The sequence below is a fragment of the Panthera onca genome, chromosome B1 (assembly GCF_046562875.1).
Source record: "Panthera onca isolate mPanOnc1 chromosome B1, mPanOnc1 haplotype 2, whole genome shotgun sequence".
NCBI classification, from domain to species: domain Eukaryota; kingdom Metazoa; phylum Chordata; class Mammalia; order Carnivora; family Felidae; genus Panthera; species Panthera onca.
The window spans coordinates 131152083-131170154 of NC_138342.1; the positions used below are offsets into that span (position 1 = coordinate 131152083).

Consider the following 18072-nt stretch of genomic DNA (forward strand, 5'->3'; position numbering starts at 1 on the left):
GGCTGTGATAGAACTTTGAATAGCATTAAGTTAAGAACATGGCCTATGTTTTTGACAGTAGGTGTGTTTCCTTTCTACTTCATACAAGTGTAATGTCTTCAAGTGTGCAGAGTAGATGTCTGATATTATGTGTGTGGTGGTCGCTGTTCAACAACTCACCAGCAATTTAAAGCAAATTAATTTGGGGAGTCTAGTGTATCGTTCTTGAGTTAATTCTTTTGGACAGTTCTTTCCTATCCCATTAATTTTACCCCCTCCTGCTGGATTAATTCATTCTTTCAGCAAATAATTACTGAGTGCCTATTATATCCAGCTAGTGCTCCAAGTGCTGGAGATACAATAGGGAACTAAATAGATAAAATTCTCTGCCTTCCTGGAAGGGGAGACAAACAATAACAAACAAATGTATGGTATGATTTCAGGTGTTGATAAGTGCTATGAGGAAAATGAAAGCAGAGTACAGCAACAGTGATGGTGTGTGTGTGTGTGTGTGTGTGCATGTGTGCATGTGAACAGAGTGGCACAAAAGAAGAGAGTGGTTTTCCTCCACTTTAATGCAACCCTTGGATGGGTCAAGTGCACTTGGCAGGCCCGGGAAACGCAGTGCAGCTGTGGCCCTTTGAATGGGCTGGGCTGTGGCACCTAGCGCTAGACATTTTGGGAATAATGCCCTCTACGCAGAGGCCTTTATGGTGCCAAAGCTGCAGTAATCTCCTTGAACTGTAGATTACTTAACAACTCTGCCTACGTCTTTGAAGATGTTGAACCGGTTGTAACTAAATGTTGTAGGTAAGAAGTACATTATCAGCCAAATTAGAGGTAGGATGTCCATGGCGGGTGCTAACAAATGGGCTGCATGCATCAATTAGAAAATGATCACAAGGGGAAAGATGCAAAGTGTGCTCTATTTGTTTATTCTGTTGTTCATGTTAAAACCAAACACAAACAGAGGCCAGACTTGAAAACTCCTTCAGTGGACAAAACCAGGTTAGTCATACAAGCAAAGCTTAATTTAGCTTACTTTGCAGGACAAGCAAAGCTAACTTGACTGAGATCACTTCTTGCTTACACCCCTGAAAATCATAAGCAAAACTTAAATTGTTCTCCCCAAATTGAGATGAGGTGATCACTAACCAATTCCCTTTCATTTAAGAAAATTCCCGTATTGTAACCAATCACCATGAAGAATAAACAGTCACTGCCTCCACACTATATAAGCTGCTTTATAATATATAGCTCTGAGCCTCATTCTGTGTTTTGGTCTGAGTGCTCCTGGTTTGCAAACGATCTTTAAGATGTGTGCCCAATAAATTTTTACTAATTGCTACTTCACAGATTCATTGGTTTTACTTTTGTTTTTTTTCTGAACTTTTGACATTCAGCTTCTCTCTAAATTCTTTCCACATAGACAGACTGCTTAGGTAAGGCTCAGTTCTCTAAACTCTTGGGGATCACCTCTGATATTAAAAAAAAGAATATCGATATTAAGTGTAGGATCAAGGATTTAAAAATATTTCAACATGCAACACATTGCTTCTGGAGTAAGTCTGCTGTACTATTCCAGCCCTAGTGAATAATTAATGCCTTGAACTATTCCAATCACCACGGGTTGCCAGGCCACCAAATAACGAAGCCAATCCAGGATTTGTCCATATAAAAAGTGTGTGCGCTCCCAGCTAAATCTCAGTTAAGGAGGTTGCTCTATATACAGCCAAGTAGCACAAATATTCATGAATATCATTTGCAAATATAATCAGCAATGCAGTGAGTATTTCCTTTCCTCTTAATTCTGTATGCTCATTTAAAAGCCCCTTATGTGATTTTTATAGCATTTGATTATCATTGTTATTTACATTACACCAAATTTCCAACAATAAAACAGATTACAATAAAATCTCAAACTGTAAAACAACAAAAGGCAAGGGTCATATACTAACAGAGAAAGGAAGAGGGAGATGACGACACTGGAAACCAAGGATCATGGAAACTTCCTTAAGTGAGCCAAAACAGCCTTCGGCACTGTATTGAAAAGAAAACCATCACAGATAAGATATGCTTTTTCCAGTTTCTTTGATAAATTGTGCTAAGGGGATGTAATTAACACATAATATCTCTAATAGCAATGTTACATACATAAAGGCAAATATTCCCCAAGAAGCTTTTCTTTTTACTGACTCTCAATAAAAAGAGTACGTGTAATATTCAAAAGCTTATTCTCTCAAGACTGTATGGAGTAACCGATGGTCCTTTGTTATTTAAATGAGCATTTAAGGTGACATTTATGATCATATTATCACCAACATTATAACAAAGCTGCATATATTTTAGTTTTATAAGTTGTTAACCAAAAGCAGTTCGGGACTTGGTTTCCTCCTATCAGAAGGGAACTTCAGAGAGAGCGGATGCACTGGAAGGAGGAGGGAGCATCACACACCAGAGGGAGCTGGTGGCCACAGAGGTACTCTCTTGCTGTGGCATGGCCCTGAGACAAAAAGATGCTCCCTCCTCTGCTGCCCTAATTGCAAATCTTTCCTTGATTTGCAGTCATCAGAGAGGTGTGGGCATTGCCGCTGGCAGCCATTGTTAAAACTGTACATTCAGGGTTGGTAAAGAATAGGGGGAGAGGGAACAAGGGAGGTGTCTCAGCACTGTAAAATTTAGGTGACTGGTACACAGAAAGTCTGGAAAGGCTGTCTCGTATGAGGAAAGACAGTACTTGGCAGGTTGATGCCAACCTCTCAATGTTTGCTGCTGAAGGTGGGGCTATGTTTCAATCCTACTTACCCCCTGGAAGAGATATACAGTAAAACCTTGGACTGTGAGTAACTTGTTCTGTGAGTGTTCCGCAAGATGAGCAAACATTTCTGATAAGTTTTAGCTTGATAAACGAGCATTGTCTTGCAATACAAGTAGTACGTGACACTGAACGTGACATGATCACAACTGAGCCAATGGTTCTTGAAATTCACTTCGATATACAAGTGGTTTGGATTACAAGCATGTTTCCAGAATGAATTATGCTTGCAAACTAAGGTTTTACCGTATTATGGTCTTGAGCCAGTGGGGTTGAGGACTAAGTCTTTGTGGTCAGCTCTGGATGGGGCCACTGAGGCTTCCTGTGGCCTCAGATGGAGAACCTTGGTGTCTATAAAAATCCTAGCTGCTGCCATAAGCTGTCTGTAGTTCTTCATTTTCTTTCAATATTATTATCACTAGGGTTTAGCCTAAAACAAGATGAGGCATGGCAAGGAATTTAAAAGACCAAATCCAGGGTGAAAATAACCTTACTCATTCTGGAAATAATAAAATATAGTATATCTTAAAAATACTTTTCTATATACTAGTTCACATTTGGGGATTTTAAAATTTCATTTCCAGTCTATATATTTATATACCCACCCACTCATCCCATCCACCCATTACCTGTCATCCAACTCTCTGCCTACCTATCCATCCATCCACCCACCCACCCACCCACCCATCCATCCATCATCTATTTACATAGCTATCATCTATCTATCTAATCCTTCCATATATTTACCCATCTCTTGCAATATCCCATCACATTCCCACTAAAGCCCTTATAGTAGAATACATGGACTATAAAGAGTATAATGTATCTTTTTTGGCATTAAATTCCTAGCCAGAGTAGTAACATAGGCACAGGGGAGAAAAGAGACTAGTAAGTCATTTTGAAATAGATACGGGAAAACAAAGCTTTCAGCTACAACTGTAATGAAGATAATGAATATTTAGATTTAAGAATGCATTACCAGAACATTTACATAATATCTCACAACTTTTATTTTTTTTTTTAAAGGATACGGGTTACTGATCATCCTCTTCAAATCAACCTTCTCTTTGCAGTAAGGGCAAGTCTGCTTTTTACCAACTATACACCAACCTCGGATGCAGAATTCGTGAAAGCTTAAGCATCTCGTTAGGGAAGTTTCTAGATAGTAAGAGGCAAGGTCTGCTTCATGATGGCATAATGGAAATGATCCCATCTGCAGGATGAAGTAGAGGGTGAGAATGGAGGTGAGTCATGACTTGACTGTGCACATCACTCTCAGGAAGATTCTGTAGGCCAATGGAACCCCAGGACTGTGAGCTTGCAGTCAGAGCTGTAATAGCTTTAGGAACTTTCGAGGTTTACATAGCTTCTTGGCCTTACCTGTTCTTCTTGCTGCACTAGATTCTCCCAAGAATTAAATTAGATAAAGAATATGAAAGTGCTTTTTTACAGCAATATTTAACATCACACTATATTAATACATCTCCTTGCCTCGCTAATTGTGCGTTTCTCATAGATTTACCATAGTGTTTCCCTGTTCTATGTTTTGTGCCTTATTCATTACCTACTACGTAATCACACTTGTCTTAGGCACCTAGACAAGCTTAAGTTACTTGTAGTCAGAAACCATAAGTTTATGGAAATTTCTATTAGCTTTATGAGTCTTAAGTTTTTTTTTTGTTACTGATAAGAAAGCATTTATTTTTAATAGAATATAAACCTAATAAAATTCTGAAACACTAGGCATTTACAAATTCATTTGTATATATTTCCCTGTCTGGAGAGTTTGGCCCTTTGCCCCCAAAGTTGAGAGCAAACCCTGTCTTTTCCCACAATTGCTCCCATTAGAGCTCCTATCACACTGTAGCACGACATTCTATGTATATCCATGTCTCTCCTGAACCACATGAAACCTGTGGGACCAGGTCTCATTCTTCCCTGTCCTTAGCACCTGATGCAGTGCCTAAGTGCCTATTTATTAAATAAATATTTGAGTGAATCACGTAAAACCAACTACTTTTGCAGATATATTTTCTCAGGTTCCACAACATTGTAGATTTGGGCAAAATGAGTAACAGTAATGAGATCCATCCTATTTATTTATTTATTTTTACAATCGTTGATCCCAGTGTAGCTTTCTGAATCAAAATCAAACGATTTTCTGACTAGCCTGCTACATGTCCATGTGAACAGCAATGATGTAGCAGTCTCCTCCCTAATAAATGGGAGTGTAGAGCAGTCAAGACCATGTGTATAATTCCTCAATATTAGATCTGTATGTAACTAAGAGTTTCCACTATTGTACGTTTTTGGAATTGGGTAATTTTTGCAAAAGGCTTGGATTAACATAAAGTGGTGTATTATAGCAAAGATTTTAATAAACAAATTTTTTAATGTTTACTTTTGAGAGAGAGAAAGAGACAGCATGAGAAAGAGAGAGAGAGAGAGAGAATGAATGGGAGAGGGGCAGAGAGAGGGAGACACAGAATCCATAGCAGGCTCCAGGCTTCAAGCTGTCAGCACAGAGCCTGACGCAGGGCTTGAACCTATGAACCACAAGACCATGACCTGAGCCAAAGTCGGAAGCTTAACTGACTGAGCCACCCAGGTGCAACATTATAACAAAGATTTTAAACCCAAACCCTTGCAGCCCTTTATTCAAAAGGGCTGGAGTATGGCCTCATCTTCCAGATAGGTAGAGTTCAGGAGTCATAGAGCCAGCATTGAAATGTCCACATCCTCTTAATATCCTGTCTCATCTTTAAATCTTGATCCTGAAAAGTCTCCAAGCTGGCAGAGTTGCTGCAGAGCAATACTCAGATTCCTTCCCCTGCCCCAGCTTGTTAATATGACTCACGTTCACCCACTCCTTGCTAATATGATTCATGCTAAAATGGGCCATTAACAGTACTCCCTGCAAAGCAAATTTAAAAGTGACTACATTTTAGATTACATATGCCCACATGCACAACAATCCCTAAGGGGTTTTAAAGGTGGAGAGAGAAAATATTTCCACTTGCAAATGGCGTAAGGGGCTCTGTTCCAACACTTGAAAAGTAAATCGTATTTAAAACTAGGGCCAGACTTGGAAGGATAGTTTTTTGGGAAAGGTATCACACTGGAAAACCACCATAGAACTCCATATGGGATATTTTTGTGTTTCTTGCCTTAAAATGGTAAGGCTTAAACGTCAGGAGTAAGGTCTCCTATTGCATTTCAGATACATTTACTCCATTTTTTAACTCTCAGGATTGAATAAATGGAATCTGTCCAGATTAAACAGAACCGAGTCATAGGCACTGCACATCTAGAGTATTACTGAGTTAGGTGGGCTTCAGAGGCAAAAGACAGATGGTTTAACCACCTCATAATGCCAGAGGGTTGAACTGAGTGCAGAGCAATATTATAAAGTTGATATTGTACTATAAAGATAAATGATACCTTCTTTTCCCCTATATTTAGGAGAGAATTAAAATACTGATTGTCGGCCAACCCAAACACAACTTTGGTATCCAGAGTTACATATTCAGGACCCTTGATCCTAGATCTTTCCATATGTTGAGGTCTTCCTCAACGGTTATTGGAATTCCCAGAGAATGCTGGTTTCCAGGCCCAGGCTTGTCTGCATCCTAACACCTAAAGATCTATCAGCCATTCAGGGCAGACCTCGCAGACAGAGGAGCCACATCGTTCAAAAGCTAGATGCTCAAGTTTTGGTCCCTCCTTTTGTAGTCCGAGGTGTCCTGCTGCCTGTGGCGTTATCTTCTTTCCAAGACCAGAGCTGATAGCTGGTTGACCCCACTATCACTGTTGACACAAGTAAATTCCTAGGATTATTTCTAGGCAAAGCATACTTTGTTGTTTTCAGTCCTGTGAGATTCAGAGGCTCCACCTGGACAGTTCTGAGTTCCTCTCTGAACCTGAAACTCCACTTTTTCTCACCCCCACACCTTTCTCTCCCAGGTTCTTCTTGGCTATCTGTTCACGTACGGCTTTGCCAACTTTCCCAGCCAGTGTCTTGTGCAGATGCTACATACAGCCTTTCTCTCTGGGTAGCATGAAGATTCATTTTTACAAAGGAAATCACTGGCCAAAGAGGTTCACCTCAGTTAGCGGTTCATTAGTTAGCAGAGACTATCAGAAAGTCTCAGCAAGAGAGAAGGTGGAGGACAAGGACCTGGGGTTTGGGGATGGGAGCTAAGCAAGGCAGAAGAGATGGGGCTAGGAGGAGGGGAGGAAGGTATGAGACAGTGCTCCCTGACTTGCCATGGCCAACACAGATTATTTGAAAATTGCCTCCCATCATCGGCTTGATGAAGCCCATATGGTTTCCCGTGAAAAGGATACACATGATTGCATGAGAGCTGGTAGGTGTTTTCAATGAGCCCTTCTTCATTGAGCTCCACAATGATCTTCTGCCCACAGACGGCGCAGACATTGTCTGACAAGCTCCTTGTGGGCATCCCACTGACGCTGTAGAACTGTTTGGGGGAAATGCACAGAGCACTGTTAGAAAGGAGAGCACATATACCATTCATTCTCTGAACACAGGAACACCACTTCCAGGCTTTGGGACATAGAGTTTTCACTGCTTCTTCATTGGTTTAGAACATGAAACACTTTTCCTCCTAGGAATGCTTCAGTGTAGTTAGGGTCTCCAGGCAAAAACCCACTGAACTCCAAATGGACCCAGAGTACACTGCTAATTATAACCTCCAATTTAACCTCCCCATTGAGGAATCCTTCAAGAGGAAAGGTTTTCATGCAGGGCTGTAGTTCAGAGTCACCCAGGAAGCTTTTTAAGCTTACCTATAGCCTAACCCTTTCTCTGATTCACAGATCTGGAGTAAGCTCAGGCATCTCTATCATTTTTACTTCCCATGTGATGAGAAGGAGCATATAGACTAATCCCATTGGAAAGCAATGTCTTTAGAATTCTAACCTGGGATGCCTGCATCTTTCCAATGCTGTGGATGAAGAGTGATTCCAATATTGGCAGCACATTAGAATCCCTAAGAAGCTGTTTTTTACAAAATAAATATTTATTTAAATATTGTTTTATACGTAAAGGAAAGATATGAAGATAGTACCAGTTCCCATATACCATATTTCCCCTATTATTACCATCTTACATTAGTAGGTATCTTTGTCACAATCAATGAACCAACATTGACACTTATTATGAAACAAAGTACATACTTTATCCAGATTAGATTTTTAAAATTTTCTTATGTTTTATGTATATTTGAGAGAGAGAGAGAGTGAGAGAGCGCACAAGAGGGGGAGGGGCAGAGAGAGATGGAGACACAGAATCCGAAGCAGACTCCAGGCTCTGAGCTGTCAGCACAGAGCCTGACGTGGGGCTCGAACTCATGAGCAGTGAGATCATGACCTGAGCCAAAGTTGGACGCTTAACCCACTGAGCCACCCAGGTGCCCCTATTCGGATTAGATTTAAAAAAAAAAAACGAATGTCCTCATTCTGTTCCAGAATCCGATTCAGGATACCACTTAGTTGTTATGTTTCCTTGAGCTCCTGTTGGCTGTGGTGGTTTCTCAGACCTCACTTTTTTTCTATGACTTTGACAATTTGGGGGAGTATTTTGCAGAATATCCCTCAATGGGAATTTAGCTGATGTTTTTCTCTTGATTACAGTGAGGTTATGAGTTTTAGGAACGAAGATAATGTTCTTATCACACCATAGCAAGGGTACGTGCTATCAGTCTTATCACTGTTGATTTTCACCTTGATCACCTGGTGTGATGCAGTGTCTGTCAGGTTTCTCTACTATAAAGCTACTCTCTCTCTTTTTTTTTTTATTCCTTTCTATTTTGTACTCTTTGGAAGGAAATCACGAAGAACAGCCCATTCATAAGGAGGGGGAAGTTAAGCTCTACCTCAATATCAGTGAGTCTTCTCCAGAGAAAAGGAACTGATAGGGTGTGTATGTGTGTGTATCTAGATGGGTGTTTGATCAAACAATCGAGCACCACAGCCCACCCAAGCTGACCCCAAAAAACTTAACCAATAACCTTCTTAAGGTTCGAGTATCTACATAAATTACGTGGACTTCTGCATGAGAGATTTGTCTATTCTCCTCCATTCATTCATTTATATCAACATAGACTCATGATATTTATTTTAAACATTTATTCATTTTTGAGTCAGAGACAGAGCATGAACAGGGGAGGGTCAGAGAGAGAGGGAGACACAGAATCGGAACCAGGCTCCAGGCTCGAGCTGTCAGCACACAGAGCCCGACGCGGGGCTTGAACTCACGAGTTGTGAGATCATCACCTGAGCCGAAGTCGGACGCTCAACCTACTGAGCCACCCAGGCGCCCCTCATGATATTTATTTTATACTTTGGGTTATAACCCAACTCTGCTGCTGCTACTATTGCTGCTGCTACTACTACCATTACTACTACTACTACTATTACTACTACTGTTGCTACTACTATGACTACTACTATTGTTACTACTACTACAACTACGACTACTACTACTAAGACTACAACTACTACTACCATTACTACTACTACTACTTTTACTACTACTGTTGCTACTACGACGACGACTACTACTATTGTTACTACTACTACTACGACTACAACTACGACTACTACTATTACTACTACTACTACTATGACTACTACTACAACTACTATTACTACTACTGCTATTACTACCACTACAACGATGACGACTACTGCTACTACCATTACTACTATTTGGTTGCACAGATTGTTCTAGCATTTACCATTGGCAGCTTTTTCAGTTGGCTTCTGTCTCTTTGACTTATCCTCATAATTGTGGTGGGGTTTTTTGTTTGTTTGCTTGTTTTAAGCACTTCCTTAACTTCTGGGAGTACAAGGTACTCCGGGCTCATTTGTATATTCCCTGCCAAGACCTAGAATCAACCATTTCTCCAAGGAACCTTGGTTCCTTTTATTGTAGAATGGCATTAGAAAAGATATGGGCATTAGGTGTGCTTACTGCTCCTGGGGTGTCATTGCTTCTGGGCTTCTTAGCTGACAGAGGAAGGAGATAGAGCTGTATATACTAACCCATGTGTATATCATAGCGATAGATGTTCCTATATGTATCCATCTATATTAAGACACATGTAATCTATATTATGCTAAACATGATCTCAGACTGATGTCTTTAACTCTTATCCTTTACTATATGGATCGTTCTAGCCTTCTCTCCTTGAGTGTTAATAACCTTCTGAGGGTGAGAAACATAGCTCCTACTATGGATCATCCATTTACTGAGTTATTCAGTTGCGGAATACATGGATAGCAGTATCACAATTGTGAACCCATAGCCCTGAGGGAAAACACTTTACAAACTAGAGTACAGTACTTATGTTCAGTTCCTTTGCTTTTAATCTTAGATCTCTACTCATTTCAAAGTTACTTAGGTCAGCGCTTTCTTCTCCTCCCTTCAGTGTGGTTATTTCATGCATTTGTAATACAGTTAGATTCTTCTGTCACAGTCTACATTCTGTCCTGGCATTCTCTCACATCCTAAATGATTTTTCGGATTTGTATACGTTGTTTCACTCCTTCTGCTACAAAGTACTATTGATTTTGACAAATGCATAGTGTCATGTATTTACGATTACAGTGTCATACAGAATAATTTCACTGCCCTAAAAAATTCCCTGTACTTCATCTATTCATCCCTGCTCACTCCCTAAACCCCTGGCAACCACTGATCTGTTTACCATCTCCATAGTTGTGCCCTTTCCAAAATGTCATATAAATGGAATCATATAACATGTACCCTTTTCTGACTGCCTTCTTTCAGTTAGCAACATGTATTTACAGTTCATCCATGTTTTTGCATGGCTTAATAGCTCATTCCTTTTCCTGAGGAGCTTTTAAAACAAAGCAGATGCACTGGCTCCACTCCCAGAGATTCTGACTTAATTAGTCTGGTGTGGGGCTTAGGCAGTGGTGTGAGAATGGAAATTGCTCCTCCTTTGCTTCCTCCTTACCTCTGTCTCACACACACACACACACACACACACACACACACACTCCATCAGTTCAAGTCACTCGTGGCTGTGCCAATGGCTTGAAGCAGTGGGTTTTATATATTTGGTAGATGAAGTTAAGTTGACAGAGGATGACAAGAAGTTGAAGCCTGGTGGGGTGGGATCAGGTGAGAAGTCTCCAGAAAGTTGGCGCTTAAAAACTTGTCTTGTGAGGTTGAATCTCTTCTTCCTGTTCCACTGGAGAACAGAGGACACACAACTCTTCTCTCCCTCTCCTGTCCATAAATAAGTACAAGAGGCTTTGGGAAATTTTTAAGAAGTATGACTTCTGGCTTTTGCTGGAGGAACTAGGAGTGGAAATGCTCTCTCCTTTGCTCACCTTAAACATTATAAAAAAGGCAGTTGTCCCATAGATGACACATGGCAGGGGACTTCCAAAAGGTATCTTGTTCCGGCATTTCACCACAGAAGTCGGATTCCAGGCTATAGGAAAAGAGTAAGATAGAGCCTACGGAGATGGAGAAGGGCAGACTGGACAGGGATGAAGTCAAGGTCATGTCTGCTTAGTCCTGCCCCATAAATGGAGAGAGAGAAGAACAGTCTGGAATTGCACTCCTCCCTTGCCATCCACAGTAGCTTTTCCATTTCGTATCTGCTGTGTACCAAGAGGCCAGCGGAGGACAGAGACATAGAATTCCTGAAACCACTAGGTCATCCCAAAGCCCCTGGTTTGTGAGTTTTTATGAGATGTGCATGTGTCAGACATAGATGAGTGCTCCTAATATCTGAATATGAAATCCATCTAACCAGCAAGTATGTCCACTTGGAGTTTCAATCTTAAGAGAGTTTAAGAAAAAGCTATTAGGGATACTTTCTAAGTCCCAGAGACCAATATACAGTCAGAATACATTTAGCACAGTTTTTGTATCTCCGACTTCTTCTAATGCTATCTAATGATAACTGATCATTATGAGGAGTAATGATTGATTCTCAAGTGCTTTATGTGCATGAAATATGACTTTCTGTGTTAGGCACAGAATATAAAATTTAGTATAAAATATAAAACATAAAATTTGTTGTCGTTATTTAATTTTTACTAATCCTTTCAATGCGGGCAATTGGAGTATGCTAGAGATGGTTACTTCCAAATAATAATTATTTTTTTAATGTCTATTTATTTATTTATTTATTTATTTAGAGAGAGCATGCGTGCATGAGCAGGAGACGGGCAGAGAGAGAGGGAGAATTCCAAGCAGGTTCCATGCTCAGTGCAGAGCTGGATGTGGCGCTTGATCTCATGATCTAGAGATCATGACTTGAGCCCATATCAAGAGTCAGTTGCTTAACTGACCGAGCCACACAGGTGCCCCCCAAATAATTATTTTATTTAAAAAGATGCCTCTGGGGGCACCTGGCTGGTTGTCAGTAGAGCATGCGACTCTTGATCTCAGGGTTGTGAGTTTGAGCCCCCACACTGGGCTAGAGATTACTTGAAAGTAAGTAAGTAAGTAAATAAATAAATAAAGCCTTATTTCCCAACAAATTTCTATAAATAGGAAGTATATTTTCTAATCAACTAGCAAAGATAATTTTTGATGCAAGGAGAATTAGGGAGCAGTTGGCCTGGGAGAACCAAAAAAAAGACTTCTTTGTTTCCGAAAATGGATGCAAATGTGTAAGATGAGACCATTTCTCCATGCACCATAAGTAGTTTCAGAGAATGAAAGCAACACTTACCCCTATAGTAGAAGCCATGTAATCCGAACAGATCTCTGCAAAATCTCTCCCCATTACGCCATAGTAGAGGCCATAGAACAAGGATACAATGCCAAAATCCATGGAATCTCTAGCCTTGATTCTATTGAAAATGACAGGGTAAGGAAATAAGAACGTGGTATATGAGGGGCTCGAGAAGGGTTGCAGCTTAGAAGAAATTTCTTGCCACAGTCTCTCACAGAAAGTTGGGAGTACTTTTTTTTAACTGATTTTTTAGACTTTAATTGATTTTTTAAAGCCTCTTAAGGTCTCTAAATTCTCTTCAAATGTTACCACTCCATGGTAAGTGGGCGAAGTAATTCTTGAGAGGGTCTTTTAACTGGTGGTTTTGAAGCTGGGCTTCAAAGAAAGGCCTGTGCAGCTTGTAAAACTCCTCATCTCCCCCCTGCACCCCAGGCCAATGACATCACTCTCGGGGTGGGGCCTGTGCAGCAATATTTTTGGAAGCTCTCCAGACTCCAGGTGATTCCAGTGGGCAGCTAGCATTAAGAACTTCTTTAATGGAGTAGTGTTTCTCAGCCTTAAATATAGATTAGAATCACCTGGGGAGATTTAAGACTCTGCTGCTCTGGAGCTGTGATGTACGTGGCCTGGGGCGGGGTCTGCACAGCAGTGCTTTTTAGAAACTTCTCAGGTTGAGAATCCCTGCTATCAAGCTTAGATTTTACAGAATACTTTCAAATACTTCACTTGCCTAACAAATATTTGAGGTAGGTATGATTACTTACCTCATTTGCGTTTGAAAAAATGGAGATTTAGAAAAAATGATTTGCTTAACATGACGATTGGTACAAAACAAAACCAGGGATCACACTTCAATTTTGAGGCCCTTTGCTACTATGCCATAGTGACTACATGTTAATCAGAAAAACAATATTTTGCAAGTTGCATCACATTTCAAATATAATAGGATTCTCTGATACCCCCGCATCCCATTTTTAAGAGAAACACTTCTTTAAAAAGTAATTAGCCCCTAATTTAATTTCTGAATCTTAATCATTGCACATATGGTTTGTTATATCTCTCAACAGCTTCAAATATTAGCCCTGGGCCTGGGTAGATCTGACTGAGTCAGAAAGCGAGGGAGGAGTGGAGGGGAGCTGGTCGGTCGGTTCTGGAAACTTTTTCTAGTTGTTTTGTGCTCTGTGAATTTGAGGAGGAAATGGTAAAGGCAGAGAGTTTGTAGACTTAGAGCGTACAGCTCTTTTTGTGATGGGAACTGGGAATTCCAACACAAATGGTGGCTTTATCCTTTCAAGATTTGCCTGTGTATATTTGAGAATTGGGATAGTGGGGAGGAATGAAGATGATCTTCTCCCCATGTTCAGGGGAGGACTAGTTCCTTCCCAGCCTGAAGGGTTAAGTTCTTGCTATGCCTCGTTGTAGGAGAGGTCATGGTTAAGGAACTTATATCTTATGGAAAGTAGTCTTGGGACAACTGTAGGCTCAGTGATTTCATAAAATTCCTTATGAATATTTTTACATTCACTAAAATAAAGTTATATGGACAATATGCTGAAAAACAAAAGAAATCAGTGTCTTTCTATACACAGAATAATATATTAATCATAGATCTGTACAGTTACTTTCTATCCCTTTCCTGCTAGAAAATGGTAAGAGTTTCTGCTGTGAAAGTTTCATGAAATGCTTATAAAATCAGATTGCTACGTTGCCGTAGGAAGAGTCCTTCCTTTCAGAGCTGACACTCCATCCAATTGCCTGACCTATTTTATGAGTTGCCAATGTTTGCCTTTTGATTTCTGGTAAGGTCCCAGAGGAACTTCAATGTGAGAGATATTCTGGGGAATTTTTATTTGAGCTGCTTTCCACAGCCGTGCGGTATGTCTTAAATTTCCTTTCCAGGCCACAGGTTGATTACACAGCCTTGGCTCTGCCCATGAGAACCTCGTCCACAGCACATCTCAGCAACCATTTTTCCAAGGAGCTCAGTTCTGAGTTATAATTATCCTGATTTCCTTGATTTCTCACAAGACTTTCTTGTTCTGTTATTTCCTTACCTCTCATTCAAGTTCTAAGCACTTAGTTTTGTCCTTTTCTGACTGTCCCCAGCAAAAGGGACTTCATCGGTACCAGAAACAAAATTCTAGAGCAGTGCTGTCCCCGGCAATATAGAAATACAGATTGAAAATTTCCTAGTAGTCACATTAAAAAAAAACCATGAAATAATTTCACCAATACATCCCAAACACTGTATTTCAACATGTGGTCAATATAAAAATTATTTTCTCTTTTTATTTTTTTAACAGTATTTTTCAAACTTTGAAATCCAGTTTGTATCTTATAGTTCTAGAACATTTTATTTCATAGTTTAGATGCTCATAGTGACGTGACCTATCGTATACTGCACTGGACAGCATAGTTCCAGAGGTTTTGAAGGAAGAAGATATATACAAGGAAATGACACTTCAGAATTTTATGGAGGGGAAATTTGTAGTTCTGTAAGAATTACTCTACCGCAAATGTAGGCCTGCTTTTAATGGTGATGTTCAAAATTTGCCTATGAAGTACAGATTTTTTAAAAAGTTTTTTGATGTTTTTATTTATTATTTTTGAGACACAGAGAAAGCATGAGCTGGGGAGGGGCAGACAGAGGGAGACAGGAACCGAAGCTGGCTTTGCACTGACAACAGAGACCCTGACGTGGGGCTCAAACCCACGAGCCTCGAGATCATGACCTGAATCAAAGTCAGACGCTTAGCCAACTGAGCCACCCAGGCGCCCCTCAAGTACAGATTTTCTTTAAAGCTTATAATTTTTTGAAAACTTTTTATTCTGTAGGGTTTCCTCTTATACTTTTCTAGTGGTTTCCACCAATGACATCTACTATAAACAATGTGTGTATGGAACATTGTAGGGCCAAATGATTCCTGATACAGATAACTTGACCAGGTGAATATTGCAAGCAAGTGCTTGGAGATATTAATGTCTTAATTGGAGATACTTACTTGAAAAATAAATTGAATCCACACATTGTAAACATGATGGCCAAATAACCCACAACACCAAATGCATAGCTGAGTTTGTAGATTAGAAGAAACCATTTGTAGACCAATCTGTGGATGTAAAATGGGGAGAAATACAGAACATGATATTTTATCTTTTTCAAACATTGTTATAAGTCGGTTTTTAATTTCTAGAATTCTATTTATTATGTAATATAAAGAACATAAGTAGATTATATCAGCTAAACTCAATAATAATCTATAGTTTTAATATAATACCAACAAACTATATAAATAGTATGCACGTGCATATATATATTCATTGCAGTTTGTCTATGTTCCTCATGTTAGAGTGGCGTTCAGAGATGGTTTCTCCACCTGGAACCCTGCCTCCCCTAACCCTCCTCCCCTGCCCTAGGGTTAGCTTAGAGTGGTTTTGGCAGGAGTAGCTTGGAGTAAGCAAAAGATGAGCAGAGAAGTCAAGGCTGTGGGGCAGGGGGGAACCTCCTCCCCCAGGAGTGTTGCCTGCTACCGCTGCCCCTCCACCCCCCAGCCCAAGGACAGAGGTCCTCATTATCAGGCTCAGCCTCACCCCAACTCCTCTCCACTCACAGAGCCGCTCCCCTAGCCCTGGGATGGAATCACAAGTGTGCCACGGGCTGGTTTTCTCCTGCTATGTGGATGGGTTCTTTGTGTATCCCAGCACATACAGTGACCACTCTTAGCACCTTTCCTTCTTCCCCCAGGGTCAGAGTAGAGAAACGGGAGATGGGGATTGAGGGCACAGGTGTAGATGATTTAGAAGGGACCTCCTTACCCTGCTTGTTTCCCTTATCCCTGGCAGTAAAAGCCCTTTGAATACCTACAGAAAGGGCCACTGCTTCATGTCTGGGAGGATGTGGGAAGATGCATTCATGGTGCCACAGGACAAGGTTCTGGCCGGTGGAACGAGAAGTGATGGGAGGAGAAGGAGCAGCTGGGGGACTGTCCTTGTGCCCAGAGAAAAGAAGGCGGTGGCTGGACTGTTGCTTCCAAGGGAGCTGGAGGGCAAGAGGCAGGCCGGCCTCTCAGCTCTCCCTCCACACTTTTCGGGAGCCAGGTTCCCGCCTTTATTGCACCAAATGCTTATTTTCTGTTTTTACTGATTTAATGTTTCAATGTTATTTTAAAAGATGCCCTGCTTCATTGAATTCCAGTCAGAAGGGGCCTGCTGAGGGGTGCCTTGGTGGGGCTCAGCCGGTTAAACATCGACTGGACTCTTGATCTCAGCTCAGGTCTTAATCCCAGGGTCTTGAATTCAAGCTGGCTTGAGCTCCGTGCTGGGCATGAAGAAAAAGAAAAGAGAAAAAAAAAAAAAAAAAAAAAAAGGAGGGACCTTCTGAAACATGATGCTGTGAATGGGGTTTGTGGGCTGGCTTGAGAAATGAGTTGTCATTACATCATTTTATGGTGAAAAGCTTCCCCACTTCAGGGCACTTGGTACCAGGGTTTTGTGGGCCACGCCTCCTCCTGCAGGTGTAGTCCCGCCCCATGGGGGAGGGATCGGCAGTGGGGAGTTCTGAGGGTCCAGAAACTCCGCACGGACTGCACGAGGTGGGTCAGGTCGCTCTGAGCCTAAGTCACCTCTAAAGGAGGGCAGGCGGGGCTTTGGGGATCTCTCTGCCACAGTGACTCGCGAGCCTGCCGGTTCTTCTAGGTTGCCAGTTCCCGGGAAGGCAGTTCGGATCACTGCTCAGTGCAGCCAGATGGAGGCGGAAGTTTACGTTGCTCCAAGAGGTGAGCATGGGAGGGGGGCCAGGTCCGAGAGGGCCTCCCCTTCTCCCCCACAGCACCCACCAGCACCAGAGTCGGGTTCGGGAACTCCACACGTCCTGGACTTCCCGTACCTGCTCTGCCCTTACAGGGTCCCCTCGCAAGGTTGTGCCAGCATCACAGGTGTTTCGACTTTTTAACTGCAGGCCTTCTGTGTGTCATTAAGGCAAAACCTGCTGTTGGGAGCCGGGGGGGGGGGGGGGGGGGGGGGAGGTGGGGGGGGGGTTCACACTCTGTGTGGTATTGGTATGATTCTGGGCTCCCCCTTCCTGTTACTGCCTGTGGGACTCTGGCCACCCTACTTAGGACTTCCTCTTATGATTGCCTCATTCATAGAGTCGGGGGATAGCACTAGCTCCTAAGGTAGTTCTGAAGATTATGTGAGATCATGTATTAATGTTCAAAAGATCTGACACATTTAATGCTCAATATGCATATAATTATTACAGGTATGTTAGATTTTCCAAATCCCCCACCCCCAAATCCTCCTGCTTACGGGAAGTACAAGTTTCTAGAGCACTGGAGTCCAGAACTCCCTCGTTACTTAGATTACACTGGAAGGCAGAGAAACCAGGTTAGGAATTGTGTTTGTGCTTCAGAGCAGCCTCCAAAAGGAAAGCTTGGCCTGGAATTGATGTGACCAAGCCCAGCTCTTTGTGGCAGTTTTTGAGCCTGAACTCTTTCAGGGTTTTTGAGCCTGAACCCTACTGCCATAGAGAGT

General features: G+C 41.5%; 1 protein-coding gene across 5 annotated transcripts in view; it reads right to left on the reverse strand.

Moving 5' to 3' along the window:
• Positions 1 to 1344: 1344 nt before the first annotated feature.
• RNF175 (ring finger protein 175) overlaps positions 1345 to 18072 on the reverse strand; it is a 47591-nt gene continuing 30863 nt past the window's right edge. For 4 of the 5 annotated variants that reach the window (XM_078445679.2, XM_078445681.2, XM_078445682.2 and 1 more), the window contains 5 exons: positions 15543 to 15650; positions 12538 to 12658; positions 7142 to 7275; positions 3826 to 3927; positions 1345 to 1676 (listed from right to left, as the gene is read on the reverse strand). In XM_078445679.2, coding sequence (XP_078301805.2) covers positions 1556 to 1676; positions 3826 to 3927; positions 7142 to 7275; positions 12538 to 12658; positions 15543 to 15650 — 586 coding nt within the window. In that variant the 3' untranslated portion in view covers positions 1345 to 1555. The remainder of the gene's footprint in view (positions 1677 to 3825; positions 3928 to 7141; positions 7276 to 12537; positions 12659 to 15542; positions 15651 to 18072) is intronic. The other variant, XM_078445680.2, reaches the window with a different exon arrangement.